General features: G+C 40.6%; 1 protein-coding gene across 7 annotated transcripts in view; it reads right to left on the bottom strand.

Moving 5' to 3' along the window:
- PCCA (propionyl-CoA carboxylase subunit alpha) overlaps positions 1–18913 on the bottom strand; it is a 414132-nt gene that overhangs the window by 154128 nt on the left and 241091 nt on the right. For all 7 annotated transcript variants that reach the window (XM_039502573.1, XM_039502579.1, XM_039502605.1 and 4 more), the window contains one exon: positions 13903–14013. In XM_039502573.1, the coding sequence (XP_039358507.1) occupies positions 13903–14013 (111 nt within the window). The remainder of the gene's footprint in view (positions 1–13902; positions 14014–18913) is intronic.

Genomic DNA, 18913 nt, shown 5'->3' with positions numbered 1-18913 from the left:
GCTGAAATCTATTTTTTCCCTAAATTAAGAAACACTTAGGATGGCAGACATTCACAGTTCCAGGATTTAAATAGTATGTTTTCATACAGCTCAGCCCTACAGTTAACACTGGTGTCTATGTTAAAAACAATCTGACAACTGAAAGAAAAAAAATTAAGTGATGCTGTAGCATCTTGTTTTCATTAGTAAAATGTCACTGGTTGACATATTGTGGCTCATGCTGATAAAGAATCCATCTGTACATTAAAACTTACTCAACATATGCAATATTCTTTTCAATACTTTACTTTCTAAAAGCTACAGATCTCCCTCCCTGCAAGCGATGATACAGCAATATATCCTACTGGAAATACCTGGAACTGAAACTACTTGTCACCCCTATTACAGCTAGTGTCTGTCAGACTGGGGGTATTACTATTTGTTTGTCTGTGGTAGAGCACAAATTATACTAGATGTTTTCTAAACAGAGAAGTGGTATGACCTCCCTGACCCACTAAGCTTGACTTAAAAGAGAGCCAGCCAAATGAAGGTTAGGCAGAATGGGTACAACATAAAAATAGAGTGGTTAAGGTGATCTTTGGCCAGGTATTTGTTCAGACAGTAAAAATCAGCTAGATTTCTCATAGGAAACATAGCAGAATTCAGTCTCCAAGTGAAACTTAAATATGGACAGGTTATTGGCCTTACAGATTAGCTCAGGAAGAACTTTCCAGGCACAGCAGATAGCATTGAAGAAGACACAGATGGGTTTACATGAGAAGCTGACACATGGGAGGATAAGGCTGGCATCACAGGCAAAGCAGAAGGAGTTCTAAATGACTGAAAACGAAGCATAGGTGGATAATCAAGGAGGACAGAATTCAGCAGGCCTTTGAAGGCAACAATAAGAAGTTAAATTTGATGAGGTAATGGAGGCTGAGGGATTCAAAGAGAGCCCACAGTGAAAAAAACAACTGGCAAGAAAGACTTTTTAGCAGAGGTGTTTTGTATGGACTGAGGAGGGTCAATGTGTGTGTTTGGGAGGCCAGAGAGCAGGATATTGCAGCATTTGACATAAATGAAGGAATGAAATAGAGCTGTAGTTGGAAGGAAGGAAGACAGACAGACACAGAAAAAGATGGGTCTTAGAGATATAGTGGTAAGGAACAAACTACGCCATGCTACAGGGTAAAGAAGGAACACCTTGTTTTCACAACACAAAAGCGATTACCACTTTTCTTGTCAAATGTATCTGTGCCCCAGAAAAGTGCCACCAACTCAGATTAGTTGGAAAAAAAACAACACAAGGATTCATTCAATTTATTTGGATTAGCTATTACATAGAGAGCAATTCAGTGGGACACACAAAGATGCTTCATGGTTATCTTAAGTTCGCAATAATAAAGGCCCAGTCTTGCAAACCCTCACATGAGGCACCATTACTTAGGGCTAGTCTACACTTACCTGCCGGGTCGACGCGGTGAGTTCGACTTCTCAGAGTTCGAACTATCGCGTCTAATCTAGACGCAATAGTTCCAACTCCCCGCGCGCTCCGGTCAACTCCGGTACTCCACCACTGCAAACGGCGGTGGCGGAGTCGACCTTGGAGCCGCAGACTTCGATCCCGCGGCGTCTGGACGGGTAAGTAGTTCGAACTAGGGTACTTCGAGTTCAGCTACGCTATTCACGTAGCTGAATTTGCGTACCCTAGTTCGACCCCCGCCCTTAGTGTAGACCTGCCCTCACTTGGTGCCCCAATTCCTTCACTGAAGATGTCTCACATGAGTAAAGTTCTCTCAGGTGATCATTTGGTGTCCTGGGGCCTTGTTGCACCTCACCACAGTGATGGCCCTCTGAAGAAGCTCTACACTGCTCTCTGTCTCTGCCTCAAGCAGAGCCTCTACTTGCAGGTGCAGTAGGGTCGCAAACACCATCCAGAGATCACTAAAAGACCCATTCAAAGGGTCCTCAATGTTTATTTACATTCTGCTTGTGATCATTATTAGCGCATGCTAATTTCCATGACTATCATAAAGTACGATTAGTATGATTCTTGGGATAATCTATAAAATATATCTGAAAATTGCAGCAGCAGGAATTACTTTAATATAATATAGAATAATAATAAAACAAATATATATATAAAAATATATTATAACTTGGGCAGTAGCATGGTTTCAAAATAAGTATGTCCTCAGCCAATTTGAGGAGCAGAGACAATCTTTGGAGTTGGCACCTCTTGCAAAAAGAGAATGTGGAACGTGTTGCTTGGAATCCACAGAGCAGCAATGGTATCCAATTAGATTGATGCTAAATGCCCTTACACTGACTGTCACAAACCAAAGAATGAAAATTTAAAGATAACAAGGAATGACAAAAACATACAGGTCTGCATCTATTTTTTAAATTTAGCATTTATTAAAATATTTACTGTAATTTCCTTCACTCACTGTTTATTGCTTCCTTCTGCCTCAAAATGGAAACTATATGCACGTCAATGAACACATGGACAAACACAACTTCTGAAGAGAAAAACCTCGAGCTTTCTCTTGCCATTTAGTGGAAACCGTGTGAAGGCAAAATGAAAACGTGGAACTCTGAACTTGTGTGTATTTTAGGGACATATACAGAGACACCCCGGAAATGTTTGAGGTGGTACGCACTGTCAATCCCTGTGGAGCCATCCCTGCTGCAACCACTGGCCCTTCACCTTACCTGCTGAGTCTGTGCCATGCTCAGCCCATCCTTCAGTCCAGTCCAGCCCGCTCAGTTGCAGTGTCACCCCTACCCCAGAGAGGGGACATGTGCTATTGGAAGTCGGCCAAACCAGGCAGTCTCCCAGTGGGAAACCCTGGTGCAGAAGCTACCCCCATGGCAGTGGTGAGGTGGGGCAGCACTGTCCACCTCACTGTCCAATCAAATTTGTCCCTGCCAGCTCTCTGTCATGACAAGAGGGCAGCGGGTTCAAAACTGAGTGAATGGCGTTGTGATCTGGTACAGGGGGGACAAAGGGATGTCACACCAGGTCACCACAGCAGTCACTCAATTTTGGTCCCACTGCCTCCCCATCATGATGGAGGGCCAGCAGGGCCAAACCTAAGTGGACAGCGGGGAAGCCAGCACTGCTTTTTCTCATTGCTGCCAAAGGGAGGCACCATGCATGCGGCTGTGGGCACCATTGGACATATATGATTCCACAATTTCATGAATAAACTGGCCTGACTATTACGCATAACAAAGTGAGCTTCCAGCTCTCTATACACCAAATGTTAAAATGTAATCAATCATGAGATTTTGTTTTGTTTTTTAAATAGATAGTACTGAAAAATAGTCTGATTACATGCCTTGACCCAATAAAAAGCAGAGTTCCTTATATGCTGAAAAATAGATCTTTTCCCCCTCTGTCCTAAAAATCCAAGACAAGTATGTGTAACCAAATTCACGTATGCCAATATGTGGGAGAACATGCTCCCAGGAGTACAAATAGCATCAACTCGTATATAAGAACAAAGAAAAATTATAAAGATCCCAATTTGCAGGTTTTATTGTATGACCTTCATCTGGGATGAAATCAATAACTGCTTTTGCACTTGCCATGTTGCAAAAACTATTTTCTTCCTCAATCTTCAATAAAAATCAAACTCCAAACAGTGAACAAGGGTCAATATCTTGAAACAGCTTAACAACAGAATAAGAGGTACATACATCTCTTCACCAATAAAAACATAGAAAAAATATATTTATCTGCTTTCTTTATTTGTCACTGTTTGCATTTGTTGTGGTATAATTTAAACCAACAGAAAACCAAGCATGACTGGGGTGCCCACTGAGCAGGGGTGGCTCCAGGCACCAGCACACCAACCATGTGCCTGTGGCAGCAAGCCGCGGGGGGCGGCCTGCTGGTCGCCATGAGGGCGGCAGTCAGGCTGCCTTCAGGAGGTCCACCGGTCCCATGGCTTTGGCAACAATTCGACGGCGGGTACGCCAAAGGTGCGGGACCGGCAGACCTCCCACAGGCACGCCGCCGAATCTGCGTTACCAGCGGACCTCCCGCAGGCTTGCCGCCGAAAACCACCTGACTGCCGTGCTTGGGGCAGCAAAATACATAGAGCCACCCCTGCCACTGAAAGTGGTTCTTAAGTCTAAGGTCATATATCTACACTCTGAAAACTCTACTGGCATAGCACTGTGAGTTACACTGGCATAGCTACGTTGCTCCAAGGTGTGAATTTTTCACATCCCTGACAATGTAACCATGTCGACCTACATTTAGACCAGGTTTCTGTGTTTTGCTACAAAAGGTGCCATCTGTAGCCTTTTTCATTTAAATTGAATTGAGTAATTCTGTATTAAAGTACCATGGGTTCAGCTCCTGTTGCTACAGTTTCAAGCTCAAGTGAGTGAAAAATCACCTCTGGTGCTTTTCTCAAATTTGGAGGCTCCAGGAACACATGAAGACTAAGGATAGTGACCACAGACGCAACCACAAAGACAAAGTCTTATCTGTACTAAAAGTTTTATTAAAGCAATAAATAAAGTTACAATTTCCCATGCACCTATAAATCCTACAAAACCCCATGCAATGACTAAGACTGTAGTCATACTAACATCCTCAAAGATATTCTAGGGTCCGATGGACCTCTCAGAGAATCGTCAATAGAGGGATGGTTCCTGCTGGGGTTTCCTATTGGGTCGTCCCTTGGGGTCTTCCCACTTTTACCCAACCAGGGAACCTCTTTTACATTGTTGTTTTGACCACACCTACTACCTTATGCATTTGCATGAGGATTTCAACACTCTTTTCCTTATCTGTACACACCCCATGAATATTGGAGTGCTCCATTTTTCATAGATTAAGAGGAAATAAGAAACATTCTCCTTAGCATCTATGCACAACATGTAACCTGTGTCAGGACAGGACATTCCATGATGTGACAATCAGGTATCTCGTGATCTTGGACAATACACTGCAGCCTATTGCAATCTAGGTCTCTGTACTATCACCTACTGACACATCTTTTACAGTAAACTTGTGGCCTTGCTGGCACAGGGTTGTTCCTAGATCACCCACTCACATCAAATGTTCTTAAGCCTATGGCTTATTATGGCTAAGCTAAAAATTTAAAGGTCTCAGCCTGTAAGCCTTGCATTCTAGCCATACCTATATACTTAATACACACTCATCACTCCTGAATACTTGCCATTATTATACATTTATAATCCTATAATTTAAATCTATTTAGCATACACTGATTATATATGGAATAACATATGAGTTGAGTACAACATTAAACAAAATGATAAAATTAATTAATTAGATACACATCTTATTGAAGCATAGTCTTGGAAATAGACTTATGAAATTCCATTTAAGGCTACTTTTGATGCACTGTATAGTCAGTGTTTATTTATATTATCTAAGAAAAAACTGCTTTAATACAATGTCAAGGCTTGAGAGGTTAACTACTGAAAAATCAAGACAGTCAAAGTTATGGTTCCCCTTTAATTCAGGAAGACTCTACTTAACATAGCACAGTCCCCCTTCATGACAAAAGGGTCTTTCATTATATGCTCACAAAACAACATTTATGGAGTTAATCAAGTCACTATAAACTGCAAGAACGTATCTTTCATGTAGCTATATATTTGAAAAATATATTACAGAAAAAATCCACAGTTGCTACAAACAATAGTTTGTACTATGTTATTTGCCAAATAGTATGAGATGGTACAGTTTTGTATGACCACAGAATGAAAGGCCTTATTAAGATACTGTTGGAACTCTCTGTCTAAAGTCAAGTTGTGATTGGGCCTTTTGACATTGACATAAGTGTTTACATCTACCACAAAGGCAAGAACACGCATGTCATCACTAGATCATCTCACTAACATGAGAACCAACACTAAAACTGGATAGCCCTGGTCTGTCCACATGGATCCAGCTGCAAGATTTAGACCATACAGTAAACATACACTCCCCTTGTCTCTGTAATGGTAAAGTCCAATATCTTTTATTGGACCAAATTCTGTTGGTGAGACAAGCTTTAAGCCACACAGAGCTCACCCACCTTGTCTCTCTAAAATCCGGGGCCAATATGGCTACAACAATACTGCAAACATATCATTATGGAAATCAGGGAGAAATGGGGGAAATAAATCACAGGCAAAATATAGTAACAGTACCCAGATAGGTGGGGTGGGGTGAGGAAACAGCATATCTCCTTAAAAAAACCTGCTGACACACTTCAACTTTTTGTCAACTTTTTCTACCTTCTTTAATATTGTTTTCCTTTTTGCAAATCAGCAATGGTGAGAAATAAAAGTATGACCTGTCCACATGTGACCTCTCTTAATTTCAAGCACAGGATAGTAAAAGCCCATTACCCCTCATATTTAAATTATATTATAATGTTGATCAGAATTTTCTGGCATTATTTTCATTATTACTGTTCTAAACTCCAGTATCCCTGGCCCTCCCACTCTTTTTCTGCTAGTGTGCCCTGTGCACAGTTAAGCTGCTTTTAAAGTTTAACTTCCACTTAGGAGGCTAAACTGGGACCAAGTAGCGAGACTCTTATTTTAAACTGAATACTACCTTACCCCACATATAGCCCTCATTGATTTTAAATGGGATTACTCAAATGGTAAGATAATATTCAATGTGAGTAACAGTATCACAATCCAGCCCTTAGCATTAGTCATGCAACAGTGAGATCTGAAAAGCAGCAGTCACCTCTGAAGTACTCTTCATGGGGGTGGCTGGACAGGAAGAAAAACAGTTTCTCTTTGAAAAGTAGCCACTTGAGAAGCCGTGGCTCCTGAATTTCAAAGAGAAGCTACAACCTCCCTAAAATATCCTGGACTACATTCATATTTTACATCCACCATAAAAAGGCAGTCAGCTCCCAATTTATCTTTATTCAACCCACTGAATGTTTCTGCATCCCCAGAATCATTAATAAGTTGTGTTATACAATGCGAGCTATAAAATTTCATTAACTGCTGTGAAAATAAGTAGTTGATATATTTAGGAGGGTTAACTGTTGAAGGAAAAGAGCATTTAGCAGCATTCAGGTAGGTCAGATTTCCCATACCCTTTAGAGAATACATAAACTAGCTCTATAAGCAAAGAGATTCATTTTCCTCTGCCAATCAAAAGTACAACCACTTTGGTGCATCACATAAAGTTAATGAAATAAAGGCAGTGCAGCTGCTCACAGTGAACTGGCTGTCATAAGGCAAATCTCATGAAAAATGGCACACAATAAACTTCAGCTCTGCACCTCCCTTAAAACTCCTACTCCAGGTTAGGTATGGTCCTCTCCCATGGCATCCACTGTTCTTCAGGTCCCATGCCAGTTCACTACCTGCACTAGATTCCAGCCCTCACTAGTTTCTTTATGCCATTTCCATGGTATAGAGGGGCCACAACTGCCCAAATGATTTCTCCAGGGGCAGAAGCAGCTTAGGCACAACATACATAGGCCTGCCTTGCCTTCCTATGCAGTCCCTGTTGTAGAGCTCTGAGGCTGATCTAACCTACACCAGGAGCCACATCCCAGAGCGACCCAAAATTCAAGAGGCATGAAAGTGGTATAAAGACACCTTTCTCCCATCTCCTCTTGGCACAGCACATTCTCTGGCCCCTTGACAGATTTTGCTCCTGCTTCCTCAGATGTGGAGCCATAGCACTGATCGTTAAGGCTGCTGGCCCACAAACCAGAGAAGAGGGACATACAAGATAGATATGTTTTAATTTTTAAAATAAAAATAAAAGCCATACCAAAAGTGATGAAAGCTCTGTGCTTGAGTTATTTAAAACTAGTCTGCACTCATCTATTACAAGTAAAGAGCAGACTCCTGCTTCAGGAGAAAGATGAGAGAAGCGATATTTTTCTTTAATTTCTCTGATGTTCTGATTGTTTAAATCAATATTAGCCCAGTATCCCCCAAGCTGCGTCAAAAAGGTTCTTACATAACCGACTTCAAATTAAATTACATAAAAGGTCATTCTTTCCATAACAATCTCATTTGCATTTTGTCAGAAAAAAGTTTCCTATTAATACCAAAAAACATCATACCACGCACCCAACTGGTTTTGTGCCCACTCTCGTTATTTAATACTAACATAGTGATTTTCGGTTCAGGGTGAACAAAAATTAAATACAAAATTAATGAGATGGAAAGTATAATGCATAATTTAAATTTAGATTAATATAAATGGATGCTAACTTCATGTTTGTTTTATAAAAAAAATTAATTGGGGGTTGGCTGGCATAAATGTCAGACACCAACTCATTTGAGTCAGGAAATTTGACATTACTGAGGACACTCATTCCTGAAAGACTCAAATTTGTCATTGAAGTGTGGCTGGGCTCTGCTTCTCCCCTGTGATCATGGTGAGTTGTAAATCAATACTGGGGTCTGCAGGTGTGACTCTGAGTTATTCAGAATGCATATGGGAAAAGGGAGGAGAGCAGTATCTTTTGGGGCTGGACAGACCCCTTTCTAAAATTGATGTTCAAATGGAAAAAAGAAGAATTCTCAGCCATTCTGAAGAGCATGGGGGTCTCCTGAAAGGCCATAAAGTTCTAACCTAGATCCCATGGAGGAAAGAAAGCCACCTGGAATGCCTAAGGGCTTGGCTACACTTGCAAGTTGCAGCGCTGGTAGAGGCTTTCCAGCGCTGCAATTACACCCCGTCCACACCTGCAGGGCACAACCAGCGCTGCAACTCCCTGGCTGCAGCGCTGGCTGTACACCTGGCCAGGTTGGGGTGTAGCGATTGCAGCGCTGGTGATCCAGCGCTGCTCATCAAGTGTGGACACACACCAGCGCTTTTATTGGCCTCCGGGGAATAAGGAGATATCCCAGAATGCTTTTAACTAAAATTACTCCCTTTGTTTTGTTATGCAGCCTGTCTTTGTTTTGTTGTGAACCTCCGGAGCTCCGTTTCTACCGGAGCTGCTTATCAGCTCCTGTTTGCTGTGATCAATCTGTGAACAATCAAATGAGATCCTCCTCCCTGTTGTGAACAGCTCTGTGGAGCTCCTCCGTTGCCGCTGCTGCTATCTAAAAAACAAACATAGCTCCTGTTTGCTGTGATCATCTGTACCTGGCTGTAAACAATCAAATGAGAGGCAGGCAGCAGCGGGGAGTCGTGCAGGCTGTTTGCAATTAAGAGTTAAGACTAAGGGGTCAGAAAAATGTTCTGATTTTTCAAGTCAGGAAGCTAAACACACAGTGTTGGCTCCAAAAATCCCCTCTCTCTTTCCCCCCGCTCCCTGTCACACTAGACCCCACTCCACCCCCCTCTTTTGAAAAGCACGTTGTGGCCACTTGAATGCTGGGATAGCTGCCCATAATGCATCACTCCCAACAGCACTGGAAATGCTGCAAATGTGGCCACACACCAGCGCTGGTAGCTGTGAGTGTGGCCACACACCAGCGCTGCTTCTACACAGCTGGATGACCAGCGCTGCAAACCGTAAGTGTAGCCAAGCCCTTAGGAGTGGAAGGGAAGTCTGTAGGGTTTGACTGTTTCCTAAATGGAGAGGAAGAAGCAGTGCTAATGGGTGGGAACATGAGCAAAGTTTTTTGGCATAGTCAACAGCAACTGTCCTCCCTACTCTATTCTTCCTATTCTTTGTTTAATAAAAGCAATCGCAAAGCATCACTCAAGTCTCTCACACTTCTAAAGAGCCCTTGCCTGTAGTATCCCAAATGCAATACATCTATGAGTCTTTCCATCAGACACTCATTGTGAGCAATATGCAACCCTCTTTCATCATCTTCATTACAGAAATTACAGAGAGGAAGGACAGGGAACTGTGTTAGGAATGCCCTTAAAACCACCATGCTATCCAATATGGGGTCCAAACCCCAAAACGAGGTACTACTGGGGTGGGAAAAGTGAAAGATCCCCTGCCCACTGTCTCATATGTTTTAGTATGACTTCTGCAACATCCCCAACATATGCCCCACTTCCTGTCTACATAGGAGCCCTCTCCTACATTATCAGTAGAGTAAGAGAGACCCTTTTCCACAACCAGGAAGTGTGCAACTTAAAGAAAATTCCCCCAACATTAGAAAAATACAATATTTAGGGTTGGGGACAAAGCCACACTTTCAGCATAGCTGTTAGAGGACCTTGATAAGAGGGAGGATGGTCCACTGGACAGGATGTTATATTGGCATTCAGGAGACTGTGGTTCAATTTCTCTTCTGGGACCTTGAGTGACTTCAGTCTCTCTCTACCTCAGTTCCTCATCTGTATAATGTGACACCCCTACCTCACAGGGGTGCCACAATGCACTAAAGACAGTGAGGTGCTCAGACACCATGGTGATGGAGACCATATAAATACCTCACCTAGTGCCAGGCCATTACCAAACCCTGATGTTCTGTCTAGATTGAACAGTGTGAGGAGCAGCAAAGTAGTAGTATTTCCAGTCTGAGAATGCCTGACAGTTTAAATTAGCATAGTAACTTTCTAAAGAAAATGCCTGAAACAAATAAAGCAAGCATTTTTGTATTGGTGAAAATTAATTTAGATAGGGGGAAGAGACATGTTTTAAAATAACTATAGAAACTATCATTTATGCCAGTCAAAGCAAAGATTTAATTTAAAGTGGGCAATGTGGGTTAATAGAAAAGCTGTCAAGATATAGCTCATAATTTAAAAAGTTATTAACTTCAGTTTATAATAAAACTTATAGAAACTTGAGACTGAAATCAGTTCTTATTTACTTAATTATTTTATTTAGATTCTTACACATTTTACAGATAAAGAGAAGTTAAAATTTGTTTTTGGCTTGAACATCTCGGGAGCACAATCTCTCGTGAGCATTCAACCAGAGATCATCCATGCCATGAGGTGGAAAGATTGGAGACTGGAATGCAGGGACCTGCCCTGGTTTTCAGATAGATGATCCTTGACTAGGGCAAAGTTATTGGATATGTGATGGAAAACCAAAGATTCATGAAGCAGTAGCGCCTTGGCCAGGCTAATGCCACTAGAATTAAAGTTGCTTTGTTTCTCTTCAGTTTCCTTAGTATCCTTGGAATTGGAGGAACTAGAGGGAATGTATATAGGAGATGATTGAACCAGGGAGAAGAAAGGCATCTGCAATGGAACCCCAGCTGCTCCCAAGCAAAATCTCTTCCACTAGTTGTTCAGGTTGGTAGCAAACAAGTCTATCGTTGGGTACCCTCCCCGCCCCCCACTGGTGAAAGGTTTGGAGGATGTTCTTTCTGATTGACCACCCATGTTAGTCTATGAAATCCCTGCTAAGGGTGTCTGCAATTATGTTCCTCACTCCTGGAATGTGGAATGCCTTGAGGAAGACATTGTTTTTTATATATAATTCCACAAGTGGATTACTTCCTTGCATAGCCGAGATGATCTTGCACCTCTCTGCCTGTTCAAATAAAGCATAGCACTGGTGGTGTCTGTAAGAACATGTATCACATGGTTGTTGATGGAAGACACAAATGTCTCACAAGTCCAACAAATAGCTCTGCACTCCTGCACGTTTATGTGGAAAGAGAGAACTCCTGGGATGACCAAAGAGCTTGTGCCTGAAGTTGACTGAGGTGGGTCCCCAACCCTTGGTAGACACATCTGTTACCAGGGTCATATTCAAAACTGGGAACAGAAAGGGAACCCCTCTGCACACAGATCCAACCACCAGTCCAGGCACTGGAGCAATCGTGGAGTCTGCATATCTAGAGGATGCATGGTAACACCATATATTGAATGGAGCCTGGCCTGCAGACAGTGATTGTGAAGTCTGGCATGAAGAGTTACGTACACGCAAAAGGCCACATGGCCCAGGAGATGTAGGCAGGCATGCAATGTTCTCATTGGTTTGCACTTGAGACTTTTAGACAGAAAGGCTACGGACTGAAATCTAGCCATCGGAAGGTAAGCCATTGCAGTCATGGCCTTGACGTCTACATTGATAAAGGTTTTGTGTAGTCTTGGTTATAACTTTGAGCTGTCCAACTTTAGTTTCAGGCTCAGATGAGAGAGCAGCTGCCTGATGACACGCATGCTGTTTTGGATTTGGGGGTTACCTGATGTACTGTAAACTAGTCAATCGTCCAGATAAGGAAATCTCTGAACGCCTACATATTATAGGTGGGCTGCCACCACTGAGATGCACTTGGTGAAGACCCTCAGAGCTGACGACAGCCCAAAAAGGAGCACCACGTGCCAGAACGGTTGTTGCCTGCTATGAATTAAAATAATTTCCTGTAGCTGAGAGGTATTGCCACATGTAAACATCCTGTAAATCTAAGACACCATGCCAATCTCTAATCCCCAAGGAAGAAGCGAGGGTGACCATCCAAAACTTTGCTTTCTTGATGATGCAGTTCAGTTTTCTTAGATCTAGAATGGGATGAAGGCCACCAGAAAACTTTGAGACCAGGAAATACCATGAACAGATGACTTTCCCTCTGTGTTGATAAGGGCCCTCCCTCTGTCACTCCCAATTCCAGAAGAGACTGTACTTCTTGAAACAAAATGGTCTCATGAGAAGGGACCCTGAAAAGAGACATGGATGTGTGTGTGGAAGGGAGAACTTAGAAGAGGGAGATAAACTGGATAAGTACATAAAAGGTTATTACAAGGAGGAGGGAGATAAATTGTTCTTCTGAACCTCTGAAGATAGGACAAGAAGAAATGGGCTTAAATTGCAACAAGGGTGGTTTAGGTTGGACATTAGGAAAAATTTCCTAACTGCCAGAGTGGTTCAGCACTGGAATAAAATTGCCTAGGGAGGTTGTGGAATCTCCCTCATTGGGGATTTTAAGAGCAGGTTGGACAAACCTGTCAGGGATGGTCTAGATAATACTTAGTCCTGCCTTAGTGCAGGGGACTGGACTAGATGACCTCTCGAGGTCCCCTCCAGTTCTATGATTCTAACATATCCCTCCTTCTCTATGCTGAGCACTTACTTGTCTGACATGATCTCTTTCCAAACACAGGGAAAGAGAGACAGGCATCTTCCAATGGAAGGAATAGGTGGATGTGGTCAGTGTGCTGTCCTCGATCGGTCACCATGACTGCTTAGATGTTGAACTTGTCTGTGAGAAGAGCCTGTGGATGAAGCCGACTGGCCATTTCAGGGAGGTCTAAACCTTCTTTTCATAAAGTCTTTTGACCACTACTGGAAAGAGGATCTATAGTAAAGGTGAGATCTAAATTGCTTCCTCTTTGTCACTGGCCTTACTGGTCTTGGTCTGTTCTGAGGGAGTCTAGATCCATCTGCTATGGAATGTATATGTGCATAATCACTAAATTAGACAGATAGGACAAAGGGTCCCAAAAATAAGAACTTGTGGGGAAAAAATCAACAAACTGCCTGACAGGTTTAATTTCTCAATAAAACAACTACATTTGCAACAGATTATATAAATACAAAGAAAATATTTCCTCTCATTTTTACTACTTATGAATTTAATATTAACAAGTATAAATAAGTCTATATTTTCCATGATATCACAAGGCCCAATCTGATATGGTGTCTCTTGCGAGATGTTAGAGCCCTCAAATGCTCACTGACCACCCATATGTCAATAGGAGTTATGAATGCTGAGCACCTCCTGTGATTGTGCCCGTATTCAGCAGGATGTTTATTATTTCATTTTCAGTATCAGATGATGTGAAATATGTTTTTCCTGACCATTATTTGACTTTTTTTATTTTCAATTTGTAGCCAAAGATGTCTTTCTGAAGCTCAAGGAAAATAATTCCAATTTTGCAACCTGTTATTAAAAATTCCAAAACATTTTGTAGATAATGATCTTGTTTAAAAATTGAAAAACTGATTAGAGAATAATTCACTTTAGAAGTAAACAAATTGTAATAATGAAGATAATCTTTCACACACACAAATATTTTAAGGGAGAACAAACCTTTAAAGCCATCAGGATACACATCGGGAAGAAATTTAGTGCTGACATCCCCCTGAACAAAGCGTGGATGGATTATCACTTCTCGCAGTAAAGCTATATTGTGAGTCACACCTATAAATAAAACATTGAGTCAAATCAGATGAATGTGTTAATCACAAGCAATACCAAGAAACAACAAAACAAAACCGATTCAGGGGGCAGCTTTTTCCCCTCCAGCTGAATTCCAGTCAACCAGTTTGGCAACCATGGCACTGACAGAATCATTTTTTGAGGAGGGTGGTCCACCTAGCATTCAGACATTGGCTGTTCCTGGATGATTCAGTTTAATTAAGACATAAACCTTTGCAATTCTCACCTCTCTGACAGACTCTGATCCAAAACCTAATGAAGTCAATAAGGGCAAAAAATGACCATAAGGTTTTTGCTTTACTCCAATGAGATACAGGCAGGACCTAAAGAGAGCTCAGTGAAGTCCCATCAGAGTGTCAGTGCCATACGCACAAGCTCAGCATTTCCCATTAACCACACCCACCTTGCCATTCTTATGTTTTAGAGACATCCTGTTGGGAAAGTTATGTACATAGCAATGAAAACACTGTCCATTAAAAGATTTTACCTCACCTATCTTGTCTCTCTATTCAGTTTGAAGCATTTATGTAAGATTTTATAACATACTGTCATTTATAATTCATGAAGGTTATATATAGATCTTACAAAAAAAATTAAGAGACTTATCTGTGCTTTCTTCATACTCTGTAGAATACAATCTTCATATCCTCTTACTCAACCTTGCCCAGCCAAATCTCTAATCAAGTTTTTCACTCTCCATCTGCATTACATCGCACTAATGGCCACAAAAGGTAAAATATTTGTTCTTGGGTTTTGCATTTTCCCTTCTGCTTATCCTATTCTGTCTCTTTCTTCTCCCACCTTTTCTTTTATTTTGTCTTTTTTTCTCCATTTTACTGCTTTCTGGGGACATTGTGCCAGCAAAGAAGTGGAGCTTTAGATTGCTAGGAGACAGAGAAGGCCAGGATCCATGGGTGATTTGAACTCCAACATTCCCCACTAAAAACTCTCCACACAACGATATAGCTCAGAAGCATACAAGTTGTATTTTAATACAGTGCTCCCTCAAAACATTCTTCAATAAACCCCATGTACTGGAGGAGTATCTACCACAGAGAGACAGAGTGAAAAACTGAGTAAACTATTCATTTATTTTCTCATTTAAGCAAAAATCTCTCATATCCACAACCTCTAGGAAAACAAACTTACATTCAACTCCGTTTTGCTAGAAACATTTAAAATTTCTTTCACAAAACGATATTGACGATATAAATAGCACAACACACTGTTAAGTCTATGTGATTTCATTGAAATGTTGGTGGAAGGTGAAGACTTCGTAGAGGTGCATGGAGGGGGATGGAGGTAGCAAGAATAAAGCATCCTCCCTGGTGAAACGGCTTATATCTGGTATTGATGCAGTTCAGCCATTTCTAAAGTTAAAAAGTTTTCTCTTCCGAGAGCTATCTCTGGAAAGGATAATTTAGGAGTATCCAGAGAGGAGGTAATCTCCATCAAAGATCACTATCCTTACTCTTCCTTTAATTTAGGGAAGGACTTTTAAGAAAAGGTTCCCAAGAGCCATCATGAGCATAACCAAGATCTGGCTAGAGAACAACGTCTCACAGTAAATAATGGCATTTCTTAGAAGTTTATAGAGTTACTAGAGTTATGTAATTATATGAAGTGCATAACCCATATAATATTAACTGGGCTGGGCACTTTCATTAAGAGTTCTAACATTCAGAGGAAAGCTTCCTAGCTTTGTATTTTAGAGATTGTCACTTAACAGGTACATTTTCAGGGATTAGTAGAAACTGCACATGAACACTGATGACTACCTAACTGATCTTTCTGATAGCCATAATTAAAAATAATAAAATATGAAATCGCTGTACTATTTGTACCGGAATAGGTAAATATAGTCAAACTTCACAACTACAGATCTAACGAACTATTTACATTCTCTCTTGTCTGAAATGGAGATACCACCACAGCAATACAGTGAATGTTTTTTTTAAATGTACTATTTTCCCCCCCTTTTTCCTTCTCCAGCTTTAGAAACATGAATAACATTCTTGTTATCTTATGCATAACCCAGTTCACACACTTTTAAAAAACATTTTCCCCCTACAGTCTGCTGCTGGTGTGAATTTTCTAGCTCTCTGTGTGGCCGATACTGAAACCACTTTCAACACATGGAATCTGACTTGGCCTCATGAAACAATGTTGTAGCTCTAAAGACTAGTTCATGAGCCATTAACCAGCACCATACATCTAGTTCAATTATGAGAATTTGACCATGTGATTAAAAGAAGAAGAGTTTCTAAGCCACCTGGGTGATTAGGTCATCCAAGCTCCTTGGATGTTTACATACATATAACATTCCATTCTTTATACCTCCAACAAACAATTTAGTAAAAACATAGAACTGTTACAGAAGATAAATGAATGTAACTTGGGAACACATATAATCTATATTTTGGATACTACAGAGCAGAGCTATCCAAGCATAAGACTAACTATTGACTTTTCCCCTAATTTTCCCACTTGACTAGAAACTGCAGTAAGTTAAAATATGACAGATTTTCAAGAGCAGCTTCAGAATCGTAATTAAAAACACAGAGTAGCCTTTCTGTGTTCTGACTTTGATTGAATGCAAAATGTAATATGTTACAATGTGAAACCATATCATCTCATGTTTTTCTTTCCTAAACCGCTATAAGATCCCTGTTGAGATGATGGCTGATGACAGATGACAGAGATCTTGGTGTCTCAACTGATTGCCCCAAAAGACCTGAAATCAAAAACTACCATGAGTATCTTAATTCATTCCAAACCATGTGCAACAGGAAAAAAAAATATCAGAGGCTTCTGCAATGCTTTCAGCTCTAAAAGTCTTTCTATAAGTTCAATAAAAGCAGGCAAGCCTAGGTGTTTCAGAAGCAATATAAGAAGTGTGTTCTACATATGTAAATTAGCATTTTAATATGCAATAGTTTCCTTTCAAAGTACCATGAAAGACTGTATCTGTTCCCAAGATCACTTGTTTAAACAATGAATGGATAGTTGATCTACTCCTTAAAAGTAAGTTTACAGCTTCAATGATGTTCCTAATCACAGACTGAAAAAATAATAATGTGCCACCCTAAGTCTTCAGAAGTCTAGAAGTTTTAGATTTGCAATTTAGCATGACCTCTGTCAAAGTTCATAAGGTCTCCATCTGTGTGTGAATAACTGCCACGCTACAGAAACATGGACCCCTAGAACAGCTTGCTCCTGACTACCTGCTGCTTCCCAAACACTGGCCAGACATTAGCCCCCACTCTCACAGGATCAAACAGAGGCCAACAGGCACAGCTTATTTCATGCAAAGTTAGAAACTAAACTGAACTATATTATATCCATTCTGCAACTGACTAATTCTGCCATCAGCCCAGGACTTAAAACTAAAATAATTAAAAAAATAATAATCACATTTTGTAATCTGGAAAAAACATGAGATAAAAATCACTAAAATTCAGTTTCATTTTGTTTCCTTCATAAAACAACCTTTTATTTCTCTACCTCTCATTCACATTGTAAAGAGAGTTGCCAGTATAAATAAGGATCACAATCACAGCTTTGTTGTTCCCCTCTCTGACCTCTTGTCTACACTGTAATAAAACACCCGTGGCTGGGTCATGTCAGCTGATTCAGTCTTACAAGCCTTGGGCTGAAGGGCTATAAAACTGCAATGTAGACATTTGGGTTCAGACTGGAGCCAAGGTTCTGGGACCCTCCCCCTTGTGGGGTCTCAGAGCCCAGGCTCCAGCCCAAGCAACTACACTGCAATTTTATAACTCTGCAACCTGAGCCCCACGAGCCCAAGTCAGCTGACCTGGGCCAACTGTGGGTGTTTTAGTGAAGTGTAGACATACACTGTGAGGCAAAATACAGTAGAGTTTAGTAGTAGTTGCCAACAAGAAGATTTTTCTTATTTCTTTTTCCTTCTTTCCATCATATTGTCCACTGTAAAGTATTAATGAAACAAAGGATCTTCTTAAGATGTACTTTTAATTCTTTATCTATTATTATCATCAATCTATTAATTTTGAGACAATATTCTTCAACAGCAGCCTCATAAAAGCATGAGGATTCTTTGGGTCAATGCCCTAGCTTTTAATTTAAGGAGACCTAAGACTATATATATACCACCACTTGGGTCCAATTAATTTTGTGATCTGAACCAACTTCCTGGCGAATACCTGTGCACATTGCAAAACCAAAACAATTTGGCATTGTTTGGTTAGTAATCTTGGTATCCTTGTTTAGGAACAGAAGGCCCAAAATCCACTGTCAGAGTTATATCATGAAATCTGCATATTGCCTGCCTATCTGCACTGTACCTGGTCCAGCTCCATACTATCTGGAACATGCTCATGGAACAAAACCACAAATACCAGTAAATTCACCCCTTTTTTAATTAATTAAAAAAAAAAATACAGCCAAGCTCATGTGTTGTCCTTCTCCAATACCATCAAAGTGATGAAGTGATAAAAATAATTTTGTACAAAGCAAAATTATACAGAAGGGATGTGGATGGGATGATATACAAATTACAGTATTTAGTCACTAAAAAGCAGAATAAACTTGGTTTTGTGCCTTAGCGTTCCATGAGCAACATTTTCACAATAAATATTTACTGACACTAAACATATTCAGTGTTGATTAGGCCTTTTACAGTATTAAGCTTCTGTCAGCTTGACATTCACAAACACAAATCTGCATTTATCCATGTAAACTTAATTGGAGCCCTACATGCCTCTCTGCAGATAAACAATTCAATATATTTAACTTGCTGAGAATTTTAATTGTGTTAAGTGGAATGGAAAGAACTTTATTTGCATACTTATTGATTGCTAAAACATAACATTCATTTTATGCAGAATTTGAATTGACTGAT

The sequence above is a fragment of the Mauremys reevesii genome, linkage group 1, assembly GCF_016161935.1.
Source record: "Mauremys reevesii isolate NIE-2019 linkage group 1, ASM1616193v1, whole genome shotgun sequence".
Taxonomy (NCBI): Eukaryota; Metazoa; Chordata; order Testudines; family Geoemydidae; genus Mauremys; species Mauremys reevesii.
Note: the sequence above shows the minus strand (reverse complement) of the source record. Positions and strands in the feature narration are given on the sequence as shown.